Genomic DNA, 25,290 nt, shown 5'->3' with positions numbered 1-25,290 from the left:
AACGTTTCCTTATGCTTATGATTGTGTATTTCATTGTGGGGTGATTGCCTAGTGAATTTCCAGCATGCTACTGTGCCTGGGGATGGCGTGTTTGCGTTTGTGCGTGCGTGTACTGTGTGCGTGTTAACAGTCTAGCAGGATGTGCTGCCGTTTCCCTCGGAGGAGGAGACACCACGGTCTTCTCAAAGGGGCCCGTTGATCGCGAGGGGGATGTGGACAGTGCCAAGAGGTATTTCTTAAAACACACTCATTTATAGAATAAATTGTCTCTCAACGAGATCATTTTCGCTTCCCTTCCCTAGATCCCAACCACACATGCATGTCATTTGCAGGACTTGAATTTCAGGTTTTGATTAGTTTAATTACAGCTGAGCTTGGGCTTTACGGCTCCTCCTTCAGCTGTCAATAATTATTCCTCATTTTAGAACTACGATTAACCAGAGGCTTTAAGGTTTTTATTTGTATTTTTTAAAACTATCCCTAATAAATAATTTCATTTATACTCATAGCTATATAATAATTTCTAGCACACTTTTGACTCAAACCAAATCACGTGACATCTAGAAGACTGCATTCTGAGTTTTGAGACCAATTGTGTTCACGGTTTAAGGCTGCGATTCTCTGTCGCATGCCAGGGCAGGAAGTGGCTTCGCCGGTTGCCGTGTGGGTCTTCGGTGCGAAACTGGCATCGTGCTTTGATGTCTGGAGCATGATGTCAAAACAAAACTTTCCTTCTCTCGTCTGACAGTTCTGTCGTCCTGACGAGCAAAAAGGTGATGATGGCGCCCTAAACGTTAACGCCGGCAAGGTGTGGCCCAAAAACAGCCAGGAGTCCTTGTCTTGGCTTTGCTGTCTGGTTGCCATGACAATGTCAGAATGGCATATTTCGAATGAAATAAAGATATGTAGCTGTGCACCTGTCCTGCTGCTCTTAAGAAAACAACCTGCTGATCTGCTTTCCATGGTTGCTTGACAGGCGTGGTGCTGCGTATGACAACTGTGACATTGCAGGAAGACTCACAAACGCATACTTTACCATACCTCTTGCTGTATTTTACTGCCTTGACTGAAGTTACGCATTTCTCTATAAAATAATATAAAATAATAAAATAATTTTGAGCCAAGATTGAATGAAAGCAGCCCACTTTAGGGATGCTGACGGCCCCCATGGTGAAGCACTGTGTGAACTGTTCCGCGTTCTGTCCTCTACTAAATACATCCTGACATTAAGAGGCAGGAACTAATTTCTAGAACACACCACACTCAATAACAACAATTTCAGTTACGTGACAAAATGAAGGGACGGCACTGTGTCGCAGCAGGTAGTGTATGTGCCTCACAGTCCCTGGGCTGTATTTGAATCTCGCTTAGTCTCTGCAGAGCCTGCATGTCTGCCATGTCTTTTCTGGGTTTCCTTTGGGTGCTCTGGTTTCCTCCCACAGTCTGAAGACATGTTTCAGGTGAGTTGGTGACTAAACTGCTCATAGCGAGTGTGTGTTTGTGTGTGTGCTCTGTGACTGACTGGCGTCCCATCCAGGGTATAACCTGCTTCTCACCCTGTACTTCTGGAGTGGACTCTGGACCAGCGTGGCCCTGCATCGGACAAGCAGCAATAATGCATTGATGATAAAAATGAACTGAACTTCTGCAGTTAAGAAGAAAACTGAATACTGACACCCCTTGATCCTTACACTCTCTGGTAGTAAAATATTGGTATTACTATCCTACAAAAAAGTAAAAAAAAATATATATAAACATGTTCAACACAATCCTGTGATTCATTTCTTTTATAAATAAATAAATGAATCAAGAGCAGATGTTGGGTGCCAACACAATCAGGTTGAACATAAAGTGCGTTCCTCTTAATCACGCCATGACGAGGGATCCTCTCCTCCTTGGGGGACAAAAGTGGACCCCGTCAATGCTTAGCGATGTCCCTTTTCGCTACAGAGTGTCCCGACCCGGTAGCCTTGTTGTGTCAGCGTGATAAGAGCACAATGGAGCAGCACGACAGACGGACAGGAGGGCGGCAAGAGGGCAAACTGTTGCAACAAGATATGTCCCTCTGCCTTCCTTCAGGTTCAGACCGGGAGACACCAGAAGAGACCCTTCCTATCTGCCTCGGAGCTGCAGCTTCTGTACAGTTTGCGCCGCTGGAGATCTTGACAGTCTGACTATTATTATTTCAGAAAGATGAAATGTGCACTAATCTGCAACTATTTCACTTTTACCGTTAAAAGTGTTATTATTGTATGCTCTCTAGTTTCATCCTGAAGATGTTTTTCATAAAATGTTTGCTTCTTTTATTTACTTTCTTGATGTATGAACGATTGCAAAGGAATATTGATCAATTTTTCTATTGTTTATATACACTCATATACAAATCTATACACTTCAGTCCCTTATGCCACATGATACCATTTTAAATAATAATAATGAGGTACAGTATGTACATGATGCTGTTCTTTTAGACATTTTCAATTTTAAAAATTCCAGCAATGTTTGTGTCTTGGGAGGTCACGCGAAAGGTGGGGTGAAAGTTTGCGCTTCTATTTGTTTAGGCAACGCCAACGTCTTGTTTGTTTCTCAAATATTCTGCGCCGCCTCGAAGACAGGGTGTGTGCTCCTCGAACGCTCTCGGCACCTTTAGTGTTCCAACGCTTCGGCTACCACCACGTCTCTCGGCCTCGGCAGGGGCAAACAACCGTTCCCTCGTGACAATAACCTGCTTGTAAAATAAATTAATTTTAAATTAAACCTGCTCTTGGGTTTTTGTTTTATTGTAACGTGTGATGTTTCATTGTTCAGCACCTTTTGGCTTCTGCTCTTTTGCTCTTGGCTGAATTGGTCTTTTTAGTTACTCTCTCAATCTATATTTACATTCACATTTGTATAGATGCTTTTCTCCAGAGTGATGCGCAACTCAGAGTGCATTTCGCGGGGACTGCTGAGCTTTAGGTACAACCACACAATTACAAAAGCACTAAATTATTAAAGCGCAAGCCCTTGTTTCGCCCTTAATTCGATAATTTACAACACACTACCATCCCTTGTGTGCACAATTCATGGCACACCCATCATCGTACTTCCTGCTTCAGTGGAAAGTGTACCAAAGCAGTGCTGGCACTGGCTGTTATCACAGCTGTGAGCGCCCAACAGGTCTGCAGGAAGTCGTTTTGCAGAACCTTAATCAACCTTTACCAACCTCCCCCCCTGCCACTGCACCCGTCACACCACCGCAGCAGAACATCTCCTCCAATGTTGGCACCAGAAAGCTTGAAATTAAAATCAGCTACTCAGGCTTTGCTCCCTCTGTCCCTCAGAGCTGCTGAATCCCTCCCAAGCCCAATCCTTCTCAGACCTGCTTCTCTTCTGATCTCCTGACCGCTTCATAAATTTGCATCACACCACCAGTCACTGACACCATTGCACTTCCTATCCAGCTGTCAATCTTTTAGCTGCTTGATCAACGTGCGCCGGCGAAAACGGCGGCGTCGCACAATCGTGGGTTTGCATCTATAGCTCTTTCTCAGTTACATGTTGCAGTGCAGCAGAGCTAGAGACTGTGACCCACCCAGACAGAGACCTTCCAACCCGTCCAGTCTGTTCACTCACTGTGTCAGCAACTAAAATCAGCTCCTTTTATGATGCTGAGCAAGAAGGACAGCGAGGAATTTCTCCAGAGCTGGATTTGCTGTGCAAAATAACCAGATTGTCTGGCCTAATTATCTTCAAAACAGTGCTGCCGCTCACTGCGGCCCTCTGCTCCTGCACTGCTTGACAAGGAACCCGATAAATGGGACTGAACCATAACCCATTCAGGAGGAAATCACTGCACACGATATCACCGCCCAGTGTTTTTTGTAAACTCTTTCAAAAAAATTGCAAAAAAGTGCCGCAGCACCATCAGAGAACGCGACACCCCATTAGCGCCTTCCTGCCCCCGTTCCCAAAGCACAGGAGATGTTACAGTGAGAGGAAAGCGAAATGCAGCGACTTGGTGCCACAAGGTCCGGAAATCCACTGCAATGTAGGAAAGAGGTGGACCGGTTTTAATGAGGGATTAGAGAGGCGGTAACCGCTTTCTGAGTCACGACACCTTCGCAAACATGTTTCTCAGAACGCTGGCGCTCATGCCTCTCCAGCACATTGAAACTACTTTATAAAAAATGTTAATATTATTTTCCCCCATTTCCATTTATTTATGTTAGGAAGGCGCACAGTAGATTACTATCAGTGAATAGCGGAGTGCCTTTCGCTTCCATTTGACCAATCCTGCATGGCTACGGGTCTCAGTACTTCCTTGAATTACTTTGAGAAATATTTCTCATGTTTAGACCGGTTTAGATTTCGATAAAAGCAACCTTTACTGATCTTATTATCTCTTGCATCCTGGAGCCACGCGGTATATTTACGCGCAGGCCTTGTACGATCCATCCTTACAGAACGCTGAGAGTTGGTGAGAGCTCATGACACGAATGCTGGAAATATGATTTTCATGCCAGAATGACAGGCTGAAAGAAAACATCCTTTAGAAACGCTGTGATGCTGCAGCGATGCTATTCAAGTCCCTCACTCATGTGGAAGGAGTCCGGGGTCATTAAAACGCCTTAAAAGTGGTTTTCTCCATGTTCCTGCGGAAAAAGAAATGAAGTTTTATGTGTGTAGATATTTTAAATAGTTACATTCAGGAGTATCCGTGGGCTAAATTTTGGGATCATTTACAAGTGTTGCCTTTGTGATGCGTTGACTCATGCTCATGATTTTATCACAGGGCCGCGGTCACGGTTTGCACTTTGCGTGACAAACAGATGCTTCCACCGCTTGTCCCAGTTAGGTTCGTGCACGAACACTTTTTTTTTTTTTTTTTTTGTATGACTTTTACACATTTCATTTTCCTGTTTTCTGCATTATATCGGCATCTTCTGTGCATCAGCACCTTCGAGGATATGTGCAGATATCCACATCTAGGGCGTGGGGGGGGAATATGGTTGTGTTTATTTGCACCTTTAAATTCATTCATGAAGCTCGGATCAGATCCAGCTTGCAGAATGTCAGGGTTTCCTGTTACTTATTAAAATTTGTAGCCTAAGTGGTTAAGGATTTGCTCTTGTACTGGGGGAGGTTGCTGGTTCTAGTCCCATTCCATGGTTCTACTGATATGCTCTTGAACTCAACCTTCAACTGCTGCACTAAGAATATCCAACAGGCCTAACATTGTAATTTTTAACTGAAGTGTCAGCAAGTCCATAAATTATTACTATTACTGAAAACTAATAAAATCTGCACAGCAGCAGGAGCAAAAAGAACAATAATAAATAAAAAAATAGCAGTAATAATAAGTACGATATTAATTAACTCCAGTAGTGTCACAGCTTTGACGGAGAGAAAAAAAAAATCACACACCTACAACAATCAGCAATTTCACATGTTCATGTTCATAATCACGAATAAAGTTAAAAAAATAATGACGTTCATGTCCGCAGACGAAGCCACTAGCGCGAGCGCTGTGAAAGCAGAGCTCGCGCCCCTCCTGCAGCCAATCGCGTCGCTCCTTTCGCGCCGCGGGTCGCCCATATAGTATATATATAAAAAAAAAGGCGTCCAGGCGGAGCACGTCTGTGTTCGTCAGAACCGGAGTTCCAGTGTTCGAGTGTCCAGGTGTCCAGAAGCGCCCCGCGAGCCTGGTGAGTGGCAGCAGCTTAAGAACTAGTGCTCAAAAGTGGAGACACTGAAGAAGTGGGAGAAAACAACAAGAAGAGAGAGTTGGGACGCGGTAGCGGGTTCTACTTTTCTTTCTCGCCCTTCTTCTTCTCGTCAGCTCCGCGACTTGCGCTCTGCGGCTCTTCCAAATGAAATTCTCAGCGCCCCGCCGGCCCGCTGCTGTACTTACCGTACTTTACTTTACTACTTTACTCGTCCCGGGGTAGCGGGGTATGTCTGTTGCAGAGCCCCGCGAGCCGACGACGGAGAGAGGGTGTGTCGGCGGCGCTGTTGCCCGCACTTCCTGCGCGGACCTGTGAGCTCCAGTCCATCCAGATGTGAGCGCGAGCCTGTGCACATCTGCCAGGCAGGCCCGAGCGGAAACCAGTTTGAACCCTCGCAGCTGGGGTCGGGTTTCGCACGCTGCTCGCTGCGGCTTTGTGTGCACTGCCCGCCTCGCGCACATCACGCGTGCCGTGAGCGCTGTGCGCGGTTTCGCTCCGTGTGCCGCGTGTAATTGTCCTGTGTAGCTGCGCGGCGCGAGACAGACGAGGAGAGAGCCGCGCGGGCGTGCACGGTGCAGTGAGTCAGTCAGTGTGCGTGAGCTGTGCGTGCGGTGTGTGTGCAGCAGTGTGCGCGCGACTTCCAGCGCGCTTCCCCTCCGCTCTCCTTTCGCTGCGCGAGGAAGCCGCTTCGGCGCGGTCGCACCTCTTCGACGACGGTACTGGGTTCGAATCCCACCGCTCTCACACACTAGACTTCCTGGCTGTAAAATACCCTGCGCAAATCACGGTTGCCTATTTTAGAAACGTTGACCATCTAACAGTGCATGTTAGATACACTGCACATACTATAGTATTAATTTTGCTTAACTGACAACTTTTATCCAAAGTGTCTTACAGCAGTGACTTGAAAGCACAACCTTCACTACAGCATATTTCTCATATCTCCAGCATATGACATGTTAGAACTTCCTTGCTCCTGTCTCAGCAAGAAAACATGCCAGTCCTTAATTTTGTAAAATAAGAAATATGTAATTTCTGCAGAATCTCTCTGATAACATCTCTGCAACAGGATATTCCTGGAATGTTAAGCCGAGCTCAGCGGTAAACCGATGGACTTATTTATGCCTTACTCTCTTATCTCCCTTTTCTAGCTGCGGTTAAGGCATTTATTGTAGGAGCCAGAAAACAATTGCAGCCAGTTGTGCAAAGTCTCTCCTTCCCCTCGGTTTCCATGGTATCCGAAAAGTACACAAGTGCCCCAGTCAGCTGCACGGTACTTAAACAGCTGTGAGACAAAGCAAACAGAGGTAAATGTGCAATAGAAAAGCCGGGCAGCATTGCTGCTCAGTGATGCATTAACAGTAAACGGCAGTAATATGAAAACTCTTGATAAATATATCCGCTGTACATGCATTTGGGAAATGGGCCAGCAGTGCCAGCAATAAAAAGAAAAAAAAAAAATCCTTTTTTTTTATTTGCACAGTGCACCAACCACAGTCAGAGTGACAATGCAAATGGTTATAGAGATATTACGATTAGATTTAAAATTCATTTTACACGTCCAAAATATAATCCGTCATCGGTGTGTCACATGATTTTCTGGATCTGATTAAAAAGTGGACTTGAAACAACTTTAATGATATTGTTACTTAGCCAAGGCCGTTATCTGCAGGCACTGGCTTCCGGCTTTAAGGAACCATGTCTTTTAGTTAAGCTATTCTGCAGTCTGAGGGACGTTCCTGGGCAATGAACCAACAGCCTCGAGATTACGAGTTTGTTAAGTCTGCTGCTTCATGTGTTTGTGAGGCTCCGCGTTTAAATGATACAGACCATTTTTCGGGTGTGTGTAGGCAGATGGCCTAACCTGTCCCTCGTGCATTGCTGCATTCTCAGTCTGACGCACCTATTTGTTCACTTTCATCAGAGGCTGAAAGGCTGCATTTTTGCTTCATCTTTCTTTAGTGCTGTGGTTGCAGCAGTTCTCCTTTTACACCGTTGGTTAAATTATGGCAGTTACTTTGTTTCATCACAAAACGTATTGCACGCTAAAGGACAAAACGGGCATTATTTATGCAATGCCTAAAATAAAGTTTTAAATGCAATGAGCCGCACGAGCGATGTGTTCTAGACCCATCAAAGAGAGAATATCACTGCAACTCCGGCAGGGTTTAAACAAGAAGTGGATCCTGTCTAACCCTATATAGAGCATCGATGTGATGCCGTGCCCATTTGGCAGTTCCTTATTTATACTTCTCCAGTAAAACAGTAGTAGTTGTGCTAGAGGTGCCCATATTGGGCTTTAAACTGGCAGCGAACAAACAAATTAAGTCAAAAAACTAAATGCTCTGTGCTTGCAGTGTGTTACGGTTACACTGCTGGAAAGGGCTCCAGTTCCTCCCCCGCGCGTTCAAGCTTGGCCTGTCCTCAGTCCCCATCTATCTTCTTCCCAGACAATGGTAGTCCACAAGGAGTTCCAGAATGCCGGGAAGACCCCAGGCCTCGAGATCTGGCGCATCGAGAGCATGGACCTGAAGCCTGTTCCCAAGCAGCACTATGGAAGTTTCTATGAGGGCGACGCCTACGTTGTCATGCACACCACCCGTGCGCCCTCTCACAGCATTCACATGTGGCATGGTAAGAACCACCCTCTTTTCTGACACTAGATCCTTGTCGTCTTCATCATTAAATAAAGGATGAGCGGATGAAGGAATCACGTGCAACGAGTCGGAAAAATAGGCCAACTGGAAAAAAAAATGTCCAAGTTGCAATTCCGTTTAATGAGCTCGCAGAGCTGTTTGCTTTGTGCAGGACGTGTCTCGGATAAATAACAGCTCCGTTGTAACGTCGCATCTTGCAAACGGCCCAGTATGGTGTCAGCTGGTAGACGGATTGATGGTTGGAGTGATGAGGCAAAGTCGTAATGCCCTTCCAACGTATGATTATCTGGGTTTGGGTCGATTTTAACTGAGGGCTTCTAAAGGCACTAGATAATAATGGTAGTAAGAGGCTCATCTTCACAGTTTGACAAAGGTTTCACAAGCCATGAGTCAGAACGGTTGCGGTTGAAGACTTTGCGACATGCGCCATACGCTAACGTCTGTGGCTTTTTGGCCGCGTGCGGCGAGTGGCGCAAACTCGCTGTGGCGCTTCCGCTTTCACATCACGCTAGTTTAAATAAAACCTGCCCACAATCACGAACACCTCAGCTGTTCCCATGAGGCCCTTGGACATGTCTGTAGGCGTAGCTGCAGCAAACACACACACACCCACACAGCCATACACTCCCATGGTTGCTGTACTGTTATGAAGTCCATTACTGAAACCTGGTTTTACCTGGTTTGTTACCTCTGTACCCTTAAACTGCAAGGGTTTGGGAAGCCTTGCAAGCAAATAGCTATTTAGCTGGGGTGTTGGCTCTCGGCAGAAATGTTTTAGGATTTTCTCTATGTATTGTTCTCGTTTACATGCATGCCACTGCGCGAAGTCATCGCCGAGCTCCGAAAATAGTGATGAGTTTTGACTTGTTTGTGCCGCCATCTTCCCGACCTCCGGAATGGGCCTCATTTCTTTACCCGTGTTCCATGTGGTTGTGGATTGCAGTCTCGGATCTTGGCGGTTCGTGCTTGAACTGAGCACTGGAATCAGGTCCTTGCTTAGTTTTGAATGAGCGCACATGTGAGTCACTGAATAGCGTGAGATGCGGTCCACAAGAGAGCAAGCCCATACGCAACGCCCACTGCATTCGAGCCCTGCGGTAATTTGCGGTACACCCTCTTCCTTTAATGCCCCCCGTTGTGCTGCGCTGATCAGCGTTGTCTCCTGCAGGAAAGCAGTGCTCTCAGGACGAAAGCGGCGCGGCAGCCATCTTTGTCACCCAGCTGGACGACCACCTCGGCGGCGGCCCAGTCCAGTTCTGTGAGCAACAGGGCAACGAGTCCATCACCTTCCTGAGCTACTTCAAGTCCGGAATCAAGTACATGGTGAGCTGCCCTCACCGTCTGCTCCACAGTGCCCCTCCTTCCCCTTCACCCAGAGCACACGGTTACCACAAGAATTTACATTTATTCATTTAGCTGATTCTTTTCTCTAAAGCAACTTACACTGTTAATCTAGCTGTAATTATTATTTACCCATTTGTACAGCTGGGTAATTTTACTGGAGCAATTGAGGGTAAGTACCTTGCTCAAGGGTACTGCAGCCAGATATAAGAATCAAACCTGCAACCTTTAGGCCCAAGGGTAGCAGCTCTAACCACTACGCTTCCAGCTGCCCCAGAAGCACCGCTATCTAATTTGACTGTGAAGACAAATCAGGGTGTGGTTTTATATTTCTGAGAACCCTTCTCCTTCCAGGAGACAGTGCAGAGCAGCGTTGCCCTTTAAGCCCTTTTGTTTAACGGCAAATAAAAAAAAAAAAAAAAAAAAAAAACGAGCCGGCGATGGACGCGCGTTTAAAACCAACATCGGTGTTCAGGGGAAAAAAAACTTAAAACCGGTTGGATAATTAACCAGCATGAAAGTTTCGACCCACAGCGAGTGAGTTTATAGTTTGCGGGAATTTACACGGCCCAACACTCGACGTACTTTCAGTTCAGTTTTTTTTCTCCTGTCCTCACGCAATCCTGACATCCAGGCAATGCTTCCAGATTTAGGCTACCTACTGTATGTCTTTACCGTGCTGTTTTATCACTTTGGAGCTGTGTCACATTGGAGCCTGTTGATTTCCTTCATTTCGAATTGCCCCGCCTCCTCAAGAAAGAGACGGTAACCCGATAGCCGTTACAGCCGTGGCACTCACTACTTTTGAGCCGTGCAGCATTCTTTCCGTGAGACCATTGTTGGGTTGCCATGGAAAAATTTACTCTCTGCCTAGAAGAAGTGGTAAACTAGCTAACTGGCAGGAAGATGCTGCTTTTAATTCTGAACGACCTTAAGCGGCACCAGAGAGTTCGAAATGGAAACCATGTGCTGCGGTTTATGGGAAGGAGAGCAGAGCGGGACTCGCGTTTGGGGTTCAAGATGTCCTGCAGTGAGACACTCACCATTATGGCTTTTATGAATATTTCCTTTATTTAAACTGAATTGTTTAATTTCCTTCCTTTCTGCGATGTAGGGGAACGTTAGTGTATTGACTTCAACAGAATGGACTCAAAGGGGCACTGGATTATTTGAGGGGGTGGCAGGAAAATAACTGGCAAACATTGTAACCACTAAGAATGTACAAGAACCGGTTCAAACCAGCTGGAAATAAATAGATCTTTGTGCTGTAGACACACCCTGGGGTTATCCAGCAAACACTGGTCTGGGACATCCTTCCTTCCATCCTTCCTTCCATCCATCCTTCCATCCATCCATCAGAAGTGATCCTTCTACTACAGATCCCCCCATTGTTTTGTCTGTCAAGTGTAGCACCGAGGTTATCATGTGATCATGTGGTGTGAATGTGCCTGTGCTCCACAGAAAGGGGGCGTGGCTTCTGGCTTCAAGCATGTGGTGACCAATGAGGCAAACGTGAAGCGCCTGCTGCATGTCAAGGGCCGGCGTGTCATCCGGGCCACCGAGGTGCCCTTGTCCTGGAGCAGCTTTAACCGGGGAGACTGCTTCATTGTGGACCTGGGCAAGGTGAGGGGGCAGCGAGGTTCCGTCAGATGAGGAACACAACAATGATGCTGAGCCTGATTTCGGAGTGACGTCTCTGTCTCAGTTACACCCACCCTTGCTGCAAGTTCTCTCTCTAAACCATCCAGATGGCGATGCCCAACATGTTCTATTAATCCAGGTGCGTGTTCTTTGGATCTTAATGGATGAAGCCATTAACTGCTTATTTTCTTTGCTTTGCCATCAGGATGTGTACCAGTGGTGCGGGAGCGAATGCAGCCACTTTGAACGGTTGAAGGCCTCGCAGGTGGCCATTGATATCCGTGACAATGAGCGCGGCGGTCGAGCGAAATTGAACATAGTGGAAGACGGGAGTGAACCGGATGCTCTCTTGCAGGTGAATGGGTGCGGTGGCCACGTGCCCCTGGGAGCAGTAGGACTGTTTTGGACGCCTCCATCTCCCACTCTGTAGAACATGCTCAGAGCACTAAATCTCCACCGCCCTGCATCGCATCCCTTTACCCTCTCATTAGGCTCCACACCCACAGCAAGAGAGCAGGGCCAAGTCTAGCATGGCGGTCACACTGGTTTGGGGTTCGATTGAGGACCAGAACAAGACAGTCTTCCAGTTCTCTCATTTGAAGGGATGAAAGGGACTTCTAGTCCCCATGAGAAATAAATTCCTCTGTTTTTTTTTTAGGCTCTCGGTCCCAAACCCAACATCCCCGCTGGGACTCCTGACGACCAGGCTGTCGAAACGTGCAATAAGAACAAGGGATCTCTATATATGGTAATAGCTCTGCTGCAGCAGATATACATATGTGAGCTACAGTGGCTAAACAGATTATGGTAACGCTTTTGGAACAAAAAAACATCCACCATAATGTGATGTCACAGCTTCTAAAGCAGTTTCATACATCAGCTGATAAATGTATGAAGCAGAATATAAATGATGGGCTCAGAGTATGGAAATAAAATGAGCTAACTAGTGTCAGGTGATCACAGCACTGGCTCATTCTATTCTATTCTATTCTATTCTATTCTTCCTGTTTTAGTTATAGCAACAATTGCAACAAAAAGAAGCAACTTCAGATTCTTCCTTTTTCTCGGGGTGCAAGCATGCCTTGTATCAGAAGCCCCGAATATTCATTTTTTTTCTTTTGGGCCTAAAAATATTTTACATTTGTCATACATTCTGTTTGACATGAAATTGCCCCATTCAGATGTGAATTTATCTATGACTGAATGTAACACTGGTGCTCGGTACCATGGTAGATCTCCGATGCCTCTGGCGCCATGAAGTCCTCTCTGGTGGCCCAGTCCAGCCCTTTCAAGCAGGAGATGCTTTCTCTCAGCGAGTGCTACATCTTGGACAACGGGGTCGATGGAAAGATCTTTGTGTGGAAAGGTACTCAGCTTTGGGTGCTCACTGATTAGTACTCTTTGGTGTAAAACACTGCGATCTGGCATAATTGTGATGGTGTTTGAATGGAACACACTGTTTCTTATTTTAGGACCAGATTCCAACATGGCAGAGCGCAAAGCTGCCATGTCTGCCGCTCAAAATTTCATCAAAGAAAAGAACTATCCAAAATCCACCCAGGTAAACTTACAACACCCTGGTTTAGCTTTAATGGGTGCGTGAAACGAACCAGCTGACTGTTATTAGGACTGCACTTTTGCAGCGTGTGCGGCCCTGCCTTAGACCGCTGGTCAGACACATTTTTTTAAACTGTACACCTTATGGTCCAGCTGACCACGTTTAGCGTTTCTGTTGTCCCCGTAGATCCAGGTGCTGCCAGCAGGTGGCGAGACCACCTTGTTCAAGCAGTTCTTCTCCAACTGGAAGGACAAATATCAGACCACAGGGCCCAGCAAACCCTACGTAATCGGACGCATCGCCAAGATCGAGCAGGTTCCCTTCGACGCCTCCACCCTCCACTCCAATTCCGCGATGGCAGCCCAGCACGGCATGGTGGACGATGGTTCTGGAAAAGTCCAGGTAGACCTTCCGATATGTTTTGGAAGGATGACCGTGGTTATTTGCTCAATTTTACTACATCCATTTAATTACGTTAAGTTATTGTGTTTCTTTAATGTGTTTCCACATTATGTTAAGTTATTGTATTATCTTTCATTTTTACCAATTTTGGGCAGTAATGCTACTATACTCACTGCCAAGACAAAAAGTGGTGTAATACCTCGCTGGGCCTGAATGGCGGTTGCACATTTAACACTGTTTCGCCTGCAGATCTGGCGGGTTGAGGGTGGAGACAAAGTGGCCGTGGATCCCGCCACTTATGGCCAGTTCTTTGGAGGAGACTGCTACCTAATCCTGTACACCTACAAGCAAGGGGGCAAGGAGCAGCACATCATCTACACATGGTGAGTGGGCACAGAGCATACACTGTGCACACACTGCAGACACACTACCCCAACCACAGGGGACCTCAGGTCAAGCTCACCCAGCTGGCCCAGTCCTTTGCAGGTTCACAAAATTACCATGGTACACCACATATGGTCATTTTTATTACTGTGTCTCTTATTACCATTACTTGTGGGATCGATCTATCTATCTATCCATCCATACCTGACACTCCTCCCTAAAGCACTTCATAATGTTAGCTTCAAACACTAAGCTACCTACACCATTTACCCCTTTCTAAATCTGGGTAGTTTTCACTCTATCAGTTCAGGTAAGTACCCTGATCAAGGGTCCTATAGCAGGATGGGATTCGAACCCACCATGGTATGGTATATGATGACTCCTGCTTTTGCTGTTAAAGAAGGTTCTGCACTAAAAGAGCTCAACGGGGTGTGTTGCAGGCAGGGGCTGAAGTGCACCCAGGACGAACTGGCCGCTTCTGCCTTTCTCACGGTGAAGCTGGACGATTCCATGGGAGGGGCGCCAGTTCAGGTTGGCGTTACTCTTTGATCTAGAGAAGACCACCCACCCTGCTACTCATTACTGCTTTGCACATTTTACCACATTACTACTTACGCACAGATTAATGATGGGGATAATCGTCACATACCGGTCCATTTTTAAATCAAATTTTTACTTCATTTAGCCAGCAGAAGGTAGGTTCCTCTGTCTACTTTTCCAAATAATTTGGAAAACCACACATTACGCACTTCTTGCGCTTTACTGGGAGATTTTTGAAAAATTTTTCACACCTCTGTGACTCCACAGATGTAAAGGCACCTTTTTCATGTATGATGTCACACCCTGTCCCCACCCCCCACACTGCAGGTGCGTGTGACTCAGGGTCAGGAGCCAGCCCACCTGATGAGTCTGTTCAAGGGCAAGCCCATGATCATCCACCAAGGTGGGACATCCCGCAAGGGGGGCCAGACCCAGACTGGCAGCACGCGCCTCTTGCACATCCGCCAGAGCTCCTCTCGCGCCACCCGTGCTGTGGAGGTGAGTCCCCTCCCACATGCATCCCCCAAGCCCAGCAAGAGCAACCTCATTCTGGTGTCATTTTCCCAATGTAGCATGAAACTGATGTGTATGGATACAGTAACTGGATGAGGAATGGACACCAACATCCCTGATCCTTCTCTCTCTTTAGGTGAAACCCTGTGCCTCCTCCCTGAACACCAACGACGTGTTTGTGCTCAAGTGCCCCAGCACCACATATGTGTGGAGGGGCACGGGTGCCAGCAGCGAAGAGGCAGCTGCCGCCAAGCATGTGGTCGGCGTCCTGGGAGGAAGTGCCACCGATGTGGCGGAGGGCAAGGAGCCAGGTTGGTGAACACACAGGAAAGGCGATCGCTGGGCAGAGGGGAGGCTAGGCGTGGTTTCTTCATTTTATGATGTCACATCTTGTCTTCGCAGAGGCATTCTGGTCAGCTCTGGGTGGGAAGAAGCAGTACCAGACCTCAAAGAGTCTGCAGAAAACAATCAAACCCCCACGCTTGTTTGGCTGCTCCAACAAGACGGGTCGGCTCGTTGTGAGTGAATGGGGCAGTCCGGGGGGGACTGGCTCTGTGGGATGGTGGTGGGGGGTGCTGATCGTTGTGGGGTGCATGACCATCGTTGCATCTGGTGTAAACTCTTTCTCTCTCTCCACTCTTGACCCCTCTCAGGCGGAGGAGGTCCCTGGAGACTTCACTCAGTCTGACTTGGCCACTGATGATGTCATGTTACTGGACACTGATGAACAGGTGAGAGGACTTCTCCCCTTTCTGGTGCCATAAATACTGTCTAGGGTTGATGGGATGTCAATGGATATCAATAGATGTCAACGGATGTCGATGGATTTTGATGGACGTCAATGGATATTGATGAATATTGTTGGATTTTTATGGATGTTGATGGATATTGACAGGACCATTTAGAGATCCTGCTTTTCTGAGCCCTCAGGAATCACCTATTCACACACTTTCTTGTTTACTCAATCTTCAAGCTCTATATCTGGGTCGGTAAAGATGCCAATGATACGGAGAAAGCTGGAGCTCCAAAAATAGGTATGCTGTGGAACTTTAACCATACGGCTTTGAGCATGTTTGCAGTTTTGCAGTAAAACACTGTCTGGAAAGAGTATAATATAGTTAGTTTAATACAACTCTTTGGCTTGATGTTCAGTGTGAGCTGCTGTTTTTGGAGGGTGTCTGAGGTGTTATTCTTGAACTTGTGTCTAACATTGGTTTACCTTGTGTCCTTTCAGCCCAGGAATACCTGGCCTCTGACCCCCGCGGTGGCCGTAGCATCCCCATAGTCACAATCAAGCAAGGGTCAGAGCCCATGACCTTCACTGGCTGGTTCCTTGCTTGGGACACCAGCCTGTGGGATAAGGACCCCCTGGAGCGAATCAGAGCTAATTTCTAAACCCCAACCAAGGGTTGCACTTTGATTACACATTCCCATATTTCCTTCTTTATGCAATATACATACGCATCAGGCAGAGCCTATATGTTACTCCAGAAACATGGTGAAGTGTCTCTTACAGTTCAGTTTTTTTTGCTTATGTGCAGATCTCTTTCCCACAGTGAGACTGTTACACACCACAGTGCCTGTTACATAAAAAGAGTAGAAATGAAATCACCAAAATCACAAGTGGTAAGATGTCCAACTGCACTCAGGCAACTTAAATGGATGCTTTTTAAACATGTTTTTTAATGTACTTACAGCTTAGAAATGCAAGCCTTTCAGCTCTTTGCCCTCATGCCTTACGCTGAGCAATATATGTGACAGTAGTTGGAGAGAGGTGTATCTCGCAGGGCTGCTGTTAAATGGCAGTTTGTTACTTTATTCCAGAGGTCTTCGGAATGCAACTATGTTTGGATTTTATTAAAATCTTTTGTTCTCAGATGAGTTGGTCTGAGTTTTTGTTCCCGTTCGGTCGCAAACGGAGACGCACTACCCTTTATACATCTGCCTTTAATGGCACAGTGGGCCAGCGTGGAGCATATTTGAGGAAATTGGGAAATAAGATCCTGCAAGATTAAGGGAAACCAGAAGATTTATGATTTTCATCCTTCCAGATTGCTGGGACTAATAGCGTATTCAGAAGGCAGCGTTTAGAATATTGCTATTCCTGCTTTTTAAGCCCCTGGAGACTGTCGCTTCTTCATATGGAAATGACAGCCCTCTGCTTTGACAATGAAGGTTACATGAAATCTGGACAAATTAATTTCAACTGAGCTTTTAGATACTCCTTTAAGTCACTAGAGAATTCTGCAGTAAACTGTGGAGTTGGGCCCAGTTCAGATTTAAAGAGCAAAGACTGCAATTTAAGGTTTGTCTCTGTGAGCAGAGGAAAACCGCAGCGGCTGGAATTCACTGCTTCTCACACACAGCTTTCAAATAGCTGATGAGCTTTCAACCAAAGTCGACATTTCGTACCAAAAGCAAGTGATGCCATTTCTTGCTGTCCTATCAGCTACAATTTAAGAGAAAAGGCATTCGCTGCCCTTCAGATCAAGTAGGTCAATCTTATATAATGATAATGCTGGCTGTATGGGTAAAATTACAATGTAATTGCAAGGTATTTAAATGTGACCATATTCTCAAAGGGGGGGTGGCACAGTGGGCTTGGCCTGTTCCTGCCATGGGATGGGTCTGGGGTTTGACCCTTGGGTGCCCTGCAATGGACAGGCATCCCACCCAGGGTGTGCCCCCTGCCCTGCTCACCATGACCCTGCCTGGGAGAAGCGGCTGTAGCAGTTACAAAAAAATTATCGTATATTATCAAGGTGTAGGTAGCATGCCATCTGGTGGTGTTTCATCATATGACAGGATGGAGTTGAAGTCAGGAAATAGCAGCTGAAGCCTTGAAGCAGCCCCTCTGTGTTTAAAGTCTGAATGTATATAATATTATTGTTGCTCCCTTTGGCAATAAAAAGCTAATATCACACACACACTGTCTACAACCCCTTGTCCCAAGCAGGGCTGTGGCGACCCGGAACCTAAACCGACAACACAGGGTACAAGGCCAAAGAGGTAGGGGACACACCCCGGACGGGACACACCCCGGACAGGACACCACTCCACCACAAGGCACCCCAAGCAGCACTTGAACCCCAGACCCACCACAGAGCAGGCACTGGCCAAACCTGCTGTGCCACCACCACACCCCCATTACAATCCAACAATATAAAACTAATATTACACTATTGTTGCACTGCTCAACGAAAAAGCATATAATACTGTTTCCGAACCTTTCGACAATCTCTTAAAGCCCAAAATGCTATTTTCATTATTTAAGGACTTGGCTCTGTTATTTTTCCAGTCTCTATCAGGTTGTTATGAAAAGCAGGCCAATATACAGACGTAATAACAACAATTATGAACTCTAAACTCAGCCTTATTTCATTTAAGGTCAGCAGGCAATGTGTGATGGGTGCGGTAAATGATTTGTAACTCAGCCCCAGTCCTGCATAGGCTGTGGTGCAGGAACCTGAAGGAGGTGTAATTGAACCTGGTGCACTGTAGTACCCTTAAGTAACAAACAATATGACATATACCCAGCAATATACTGATGAGTGACATTTTAATAAATCACTTTGAGTTAAAACACTGGCTAAATAGAGAAATAAAGTGTCCAGTACATGTCAGAGGGATGTGGTGTGAAACTCATCCCAGCTCTCTCTCCACACCATAAGCCTTTGTCTTGCATGAGATCCCTTTGAAGCGGCAGTCAGATGGACCACAAAACCACACCAAAGGGCACGTGGGAATGTCCCCGTGGCCCTAAAGTCACGACTGCCACCGCACCCTTTCCAACATCTGTCTCACGCTGTTGATTCCCAAGAGATTTTCTCACAAACACAAGCACACCAGACACCATAGGACCATTTTTACAGTACATTTATATGCACTTAAGTCGTCACCCCAATTTTCCGACACAGCTGCATATCCTCTTAAGGTGATGCCGCGCTATTTAAGAAAACCTGAGAAGATCCACTTAAATGACAACAATGTTTCAGGGTTTTTGCTGTGTTCATACTCGGGACACGGTGCCATATTTGTAAAGGCCTCCACTTGAAACTTAAAAGTTTCATTAAGACTGTACATTATTGTATCAATAAGTAGATAAAAAAATAAAAAGAAATACGCAAAAAATTACAAAACACTCCAACACCCAGAGACATTACATCAAAACCCTGAAAATGTTACAATAATGTACTGTCTTAATGGCCTCCTTATTATTACACTCCTCAAGTGTTTATATACTGCTTCAACTCTTAAAGAAAATCAGAAAATATAGGTTTTTATTAGCAAATTTGGAGCTATGTATATGATATTTGGCTAAAATGATTAATAAATTAATGATATAGGCCTGTTTCTCTGGGCTTCTATTAAAATGTATGAATCCAAACTGTACATCATATTAGTGCAAAGCAAAATCCTTACACACAGCGTATCAATAATAAATTTAGAGACATCTTTCCATAGTTTTTTTGGTGTGATAACAGTGCCAGAAGAGGTGAGGCACAGTCCGGGTGCAGCTTACAGAAACAACAATCTCTCGGGAAATAGCGCAGCCCAAGGACGGCGCGAGACTAACCAGGAAGTAGTAAGAGTTTCACCGGAAGTACAAAAAGAGGCCTGTGACGCAATGCGGGATCGGGTCCAGCAAGATTACGTCCTGTTTCAGTTTTGAGACCGATAGCTCTGGGCGAAATGAATTGAAGTACGCTGTTTGTTGGTTTTCTTTTCGGACTGCGTTGAGCTGATATCTTGCAGTACAATGCCGGGCGTAACGTCGCGTTCCTTGAAGTCGTGAAGCTTCGAAAAGATGTCTTTGGCGCCGCTCTCTGTAGCTAACGTTAGCTATGCGTTAGCTTGTTAGCTAAGCTAGCTCGCCGCGGCGAAACAGCAAAAAAAAAAAAAAAAAAAAAAAAAAAAAACATCAGGTGACCGAGTTTAAACGCTCTTACCCCGGTTCCAAGATCACCTGCTTCCCTTATATTTTTTCTTTTCGCAGATTTCACTTTTTTTGAATTTTTTCCTAGTTTTTCCCACACTTAGAAACATCTGAGCTGCTTTGCCTTTGCGAACTGAGGGGGGGGAAAGCCGGCAACCCTCTGGCGTTACCGTTAGGCCGCCGCGCAGCCGCTTGCCTTGGCTTGGTTGAGCCCGGCTCGTTCCATAAACTTGGGATTTTTCGCAGAGGCGAAGGATAGAAACATGGCATCTTCGTCTGGGAACGACGATGACTTGACCATACCGAGGGCGGCCATTAACAAGATGATCAAAGAGACCCTGCCGAACGTGCGCGTGGCGAACGACGCGCGCGAGCTCGTGGTGAACTGCTGCACCGAGTTCATCCACCTGATCTCCTCCGAGGCCAACGAGATCTGCAACAAGTCGGAGAAGAAGACCATTTCCCCGGAGCACGTAATAAACGGTGAGAGGAGGAGGAGGAGGAGGAGGATGATGAGGAAGAAGGGGGGTACACCAGGCTCTAGACTAGTCTGATCTGCTAACGTATGTAATTATTTTTAAAAAAATGTTCTGTTACAAGACACAATCACCTTCACAACAATGTAGTCACAATTGTTTGCTCCTACGATTAGTCACTTTCCTGCCTCTCATTCTTTCGGTCAGTTTGTCCTCTAATGGGATGTGTGTGTGGTTTTTTTCTGTCCCCATGTAGCACTTGAAAGTCTAGGCTTTGGCTCTTACATCGCTGAGGTGAAAGATGTCTTGCAGGAGTGCAAAACGGTGGCACTTAAACGAAGGAAGGCGAGCTCTCGACTTGAGAACCTCGGTATCCCCGAGGAAGAGCTGCTGAGACAGCAGCAGGAGTTATTCGCCAAGGTAAAGTCGACTTCCCCGCGGATCCGGTTTTCAGAAAACGATGTTCGTCTGCACGGCCGTCTCTTTTCCCTGCTCTTCAGGGATACCGCTGAAGGAGACAGTTGTCCTAGTATGTTAATTTGAATTAATATATTAATTTAAATGTTGGTTAGAGCTGTTGTATGGCAATTGAAGGAGCTGGGTTCAAATTCTTGGTCCTTCTGTAAAACCATTCAGCAAAGATCTTATGCTGAATCGATCCAGCTTAGTATGCAAACATAATACATAATAAAAAGTAATCTTGGATAAGCGCTTTAGGTGAATGATGGTTAATAAATGTGTGTCCAGTTGTTAAACAGTTGCAAACTCTAAGATGCTGGATCCTGGAGCATTTAATAAAGCATAGTAACTTTGTTTTCTGTGAAGAAGGTACAGTGTGTGACTTGTGTGCTTGCAGGTGAGCCGCTGCCTCACTTTGTGCGTTTGTGTGCGTGTGCACGTTCATGTTTTTCAGGCACGCCAACAACAGGCTGAGCTGGCCCAGCAGGAGTGGCTGCAGATGCAGCAGGCTGCACAACAGGCACAGCTCGCCGCTGCCTCAGCCAGCGCAGCCCAGCAGGCCGGCTCCTCTCAGGAAGAGGACGAGGAGGATGATGTGTGACCTGCTTGCCAAGATCCTTCGAACATCCCCAGGCCCGCACTTCCCTGCAAGGATGGCACAGCCACCTCCGGCATCTCGAGCGTGCTGCTTGGCCACAATGCCGACAGTGTTGGGACCAGGGACTCCTTCGCTTTTCTGTGTCCAGATGAACTTGTCTGCTTTTCTCTGAGGGCTTCACTCTGTTAGACTGCGTGTGTGGAGTTTCTTTCCAAATCCCACCCTTTCCTCAGTTCTGGTGTGCTAATTTTGAAAGTGTATTCAAGATGTATGGCAATTTTTTTTGTCTATAGTCAGGTTTTCCCTTAACTTTTAAGCATTTGGTACCAATATTTGTCAAATTGTTCTATGACAAAGTGCTGACTCAACTTGTTTTTCCCCCTTGATTATGTTGGGTTAGTGTGGGAGGTGGCTTCTACATTCTTATATAAAATATCCTCCCATTTAGTTACATGTGCGTTTTTTCCCCTTTGCTTTAAATTCTTGTATTAAACTAGTGAGGAAACATTCTCATTGAAGGAGTGTTTTTGTTCACTTTTTGTTTAGTCTGTTTTGTTAAGTTTTGTAAAATAAAATCCAGTAAAAACTGACTTGGTTATGTATTTTCAAATCATAATATTGTATATGTAGGTGTAGCTGCTACTGTCTCAATTCAGTATTGCAGTAAAAGTCAAATATAAACACAGAAAACCCTTTTTTGTCTTGCAGAACCAAAGATAGAAGCAATTGAAATGTGAGAGATCTGATTATCATTGTGTGCATATTCTGTGCAGAGGAGAGCCTTGTGGAGCCACATACAAGTGGAATGCGACTTTCACTTTGCCAAACGTGACCCGAATTTCGTTCCCCCCCGGCGGACCCAAAAACATGACATTTTGAGCATTGCGGTAAAATCTGACCAGTGGCAATTTGTGACTCCTAAACGCCTCCTCTCGAACTGTATTCTGAGCAATAAACTTGATGTTTTATATAAAAAAAGGTATGTTACTTCTTTATAATTGTGGAATTGTTCACCACAAAATGCTACCTAATGTCAAATTACCAAATGATTAGCAGGTGTTTCGTGTGAACAGGTTGGTTTTTTTTTTTGCTTATGTGCACTGGATGTTCTGTGCTTTTCTGTGGAGAAAAAACACTGTGTATACTTGTCCCGTTACTTGGAAGATGCCTGTGTCTTAGGTGCATTAAGATCTACTTTTGGCTCTTTTATCAATTAATGCAGCTGGTTTTGCATTATATTAATTCCAGCGAATGTCTTCCTGGAGAAAATGATCAGCTCATACAATTTACTTCATGGAAGTAACAGTTTTGGCGGATAATTTCCACAGCGTCAAATAGAAAGTTTACATCTAGTCACTGTGTGTACTTGCCAGCCTCTTATTTACTCCTTGGAGGAGTTGCTGTCTGGTTTCGACTTAACGTACGACCTAGAATATCCCAGCTTGTCTGAATGTGATGGCTCTTGGAAGGAAGATATCTAACTTTCTCCCTTGTTTGACCATTCAGTGCTTTGGTTTATAACCACAGGGTGGTGCTGCAGCTATAATAAAAACTGGCTCTTTACTCCTACGGGCTCCTCCGTGCATTGTAACCTGGAGCCCAAACCCTTTAATTGCTTCAGAATTCAACACTTCCCTGGTAACCGTATTTATTCAGGCTGACTTGCTCCCTGCCGAAGTAGAAATGTGTGTTCTTGCTCTTCTGCCATTGCCAGGGGAACTGAGATGGGTCTTTTACTGAGAAATGTAGCAGTTACCCTGTCCTTCTGGGACTAAGACCTGAACAGGTTCCGGGAGGGGAGAGGAATAAAGGAGGTGATAAAAGCTTTTCATTTTTGGTTACCACAAGGCATTTGTGCTGGAGATGAATAATTGATGACAGTTGAAACAATGATAATGAGCAGATGGGAATGTAGCAGGGTTCTTAACATACTGTTGAGTCTCGCTTGGCCTACAGGATCACAGGGGCTTATTAGGGGTTATGAATGAAGGCCAGTGAGGAGTATTGACCTTGGCTTAGGGTTAGGGATCGCCGAGTCGAAAAACCCGTGGAAACCCGAGAACGTGGAATTTCTACCTTTAACTTCCATCCAGCAATTATCAGTAACCACTTGATTTTTTTTTGGAATTTTTAATCGGTTTTGAATTTCAGGAATTGATATTATGTGGAATCACATGCAAAAACAGTGTTTTGTGTTCCTAAGAGCTCCCAGGAGCCAGACCATATAACGTAGCAGGAAGAATCTCTTCTGCTCCTTCCTTAAGGACACAACAAGAACACCGCAGGGAGCACCACCTCCCGTCTTTGTGTCACACAGCCTTAGGGAAAGGGTTCGAATATAGGGGCCCTTTGAGGGGTTCGGGTGCATTGAGGGGCTCAGCAGGTGAGCTCTGGATTACTGGGACCGTGTTCCTTCTGCAGCTGACGGAAGGGGGTCCAGCACGAAGAAAGCCCTGCTGTCAGCCTCAATAAGCGTCAGTTCGCACCGCTGCATTCCGCACGTTCTTGAAGCCTCCAGATTTTCTCATAACCTTGAAAGGAACTGAAAAAGCCGATTTGGGAACGGCACCAGGAGACACGAGTTGATGCATTTTATTCCCCCCGTGTTAAGACATTTTTTTTTTTTTTTTTTTTTTTAAAATAAGCACAATGCAGGGTTCACAATGTCAGACATCATTTTTGGTTTATAAATGCCGCACCAGAAAACATATTTATTTACGTATTTTAAATATCACAAGCTGTTAGCAATAGAGTCATTTAGTGATGAAGTAGCAATGAGCCCTGCCTGATATTTTTTTTGTTATGAAATTGTCGTCACATCACAGCTTCACCAGATAAACAAGCACAAAAACATGGAGATGCAAGAAAAAAAAAAAAAAACATATAAACTAACAGAGTGTATGATTTCACCAGAAGATGTAGGTAAACTTTCTAATATTTATATTTTAACTGTGTTTACAAGGGATTGCGGAACCCACCATAGAGGACAAAGACGACCATGGTAAACTGGAGTAAGAGCGGTATCCAGTCTTGAACAACAAATAATAGGCTGCGAAATGAAAGGGGGTTTATGTTCCCCGACTCGTGTTTGTCGCTGCTGAACGAGACAGAATAAAAGAAGTAATAAATAGGAACACGGAATAAAAAGGGTGTGTGTGTGTGTTGGGTAGTGTGTCCACCCTTCTGTGGTTTTGTCATGTTCTCTTCCTGCTGTTTGATTACTGGAAATGTGTGTTGCACAAATCTTTTTATTCCCCGTTCCCATTTATTACTTTTTATTCCCTGTGCATTGTAACATTTTTTTTTTACATTATTCCAGATTTTCATAGTACAGTGATTTACACTGGGATCCCAACGTGTCAGAGGGTTAGTCTGATGACCTAAGAATAACCAAGGTAAATAATAATGATAATGAAGTGTAATTATGGGGAGCGTTACCCTCATGGCACTGTTTAGAGGGCGACTCAAATCATTCTAAACGTGCTGGATTAAAAATGTGTGCCGGGGCCATCTGACAACTCGAACGGTTAAAGAAAGTGTCTGGCACACAGCGCGGAGCTGAAGTGGCCCCTCTTTTTTCATAGGCCTCGGGCGGATGACAATTTGCAAGCTGTTCAGGCAAAGCGCAGCCCAGCGGGCCTCCAGCGAGATCTGAAAAATTGATGCTTTGCCTTAATTTTAGCCACAAGAACCTTCAGAGGAGGAGTCTCGCGAACGGCTGTCACTACATTTAAAGACTGATACTGTAGTACTAACAGAGCGGGTGGCACGGTGCTACAGCAAGTAGCCCTGCTGTCTCAGAGCGCCTGGGTGGTATGAGAGGATGTGGGTTCGATCCCCACTCAGTCTGTGTGGAGTTTGCATGTTCTCCCTGTGTCTGTGTGGGTTTCCTCTGGGTGCTCTGGTTTCCTCCCACATTCCAAAGACATGCTGTTCAGGCTCCCCCCCATAGTGTGTGAGTGACAGAGAGACAGTGTGTGTTCCACTGATGTATGGATGAGTGACCCATTGTACGTAGTGTATCTAGCAGTGTAAGTCACCGTGGTGAATAAGGTGTGTGGGCTGATAGCACTACGT

General features: G+C 45.6%; 2 protein-coding genes across 2 annotated transcripts; both read left to right on the top strand.

Moving 5' to 3' along the window:
* Positions 1-5,567: 5,567 nt before the first annotated feature.
* LOC108921727 (gelsolin-like) lies at positions 5,568-16,622 on the top strand. Its single transcript, XM_018731377.2, has 17 exons — positions 5,568-5,687; positions 8,159-8,342; positions 9,534-9,688; positions 11,168-11,329; positions 11,553-11,702; positions 12,006-12,095; positions 12,581-12,713; positions 12,820-12,908; positions 13,092-13,307; positions 13,557-13,690; positions 14,132-14,222; positions 14,559-14,729; positions 14,881-15,055; positions 15,147-15,262; positions 15,398-15,475; positions 15,718-15,778; positions 15,979-16,622. Exons 2-17 carry the CDS (start codon positions 8,162-8,164, stop codon positions 16,137-16,139), a joined length of 2,163 nt encoding a protein of 720 aa, XP_018586893.2. The 5' UTR covers positions 5,568-5,687; positions 8,159-8,161; the 3' UTR covers positions 16,140-16,622.
* A 2,726-nt stretch (positions 16,623-19,348) lies between these two features.
* On the top strand, positions 19,349-22,191 carry dr1 (down-regulator of transcription 1). Its single transcript, XM_018731007.2, has 3 exons — positions 19,349-20,163; positions 20,413-20,576; positions 21,070-22,191. Exons 1-3 carry the CDS (start codon positions 19,944-19,946, stop codon positions 21,214-21,216), a joined length of 531 nt encoding a protein of 176 aa, XP_018586523.1. The 5' UTR covers positions 19,349-19,943; the 3' UTR covers positions 21,217-22,191.
* Positions 22,192-25,290: the final 3,099 nt, after the last annotated feature.

The sequence above is a fragment of the Scleropages formosus genome, chromosome 25 (genome assembly GCF_900964775.1).
Source record: "Scleropages formosus chromosome 25, fSclFor1.1, whole genome shotgun sequence".
Taxonomy (NCBI): domain Eukaryota; kingdom Metazoa; phylum Chordata; class Actinopteri; order Osteoglossiformes; family Osteoglossidae; genus Scleropages; species Scleropages formosus.
The sequence above is the reverse complement of the archived record's forward strand: the minus strand, read 5'-3'. Positions and strand labels throughout refer to the sequence as shown.

Excerpts from the sequence above, each read along its gene's own strand:
- LOC108921727 (XM_018731377.2), top strand. The coding sequence starts at position 8,162 with ATGGTAGTCCACAAGGAGTTCCAGAATGCCGGGAAGACCCCAGGCCTC. Across the intron at positions 13,691-14,131 it reads CAGCACATCATCTACACATG|GCAGGGGCTGAAGTGCACCC; the intron begins GTGAGTGGGCAC and ends GGTGTGTTGCAG. Across the intron at positions 15,056-15,146 it reads GGCGGAGGGCAAGGAGCCAG|AGGCATTCTGGTCAGCTCTG; the intron begins GTTGGTGAACAC and ends TTGTCTTCGCAG.
- dr1 (XM_018731007.2), top strand. The coding sequence starts at position 19,944 with ATGGCATCTTCGTCTGGGAACGACGATGACTTGACCATACCGAGGGCG. Across the intron at positions 20,164-20,412 it reads CCCGGAGCACGTAATAAACG|CACTTGAAAGTCTAGGCTTT; the intron begins GTGAGAGGAGGA and ends GTCCCCATGTAG. Across the intron at positions 20,577-21,069 it reads AGCAGGAGTTATTCGCCAAG|GCACGCCAACAACAGGCTGA; the intron begins GTAAAGTCGACT and ends CATGTTTTTCAG.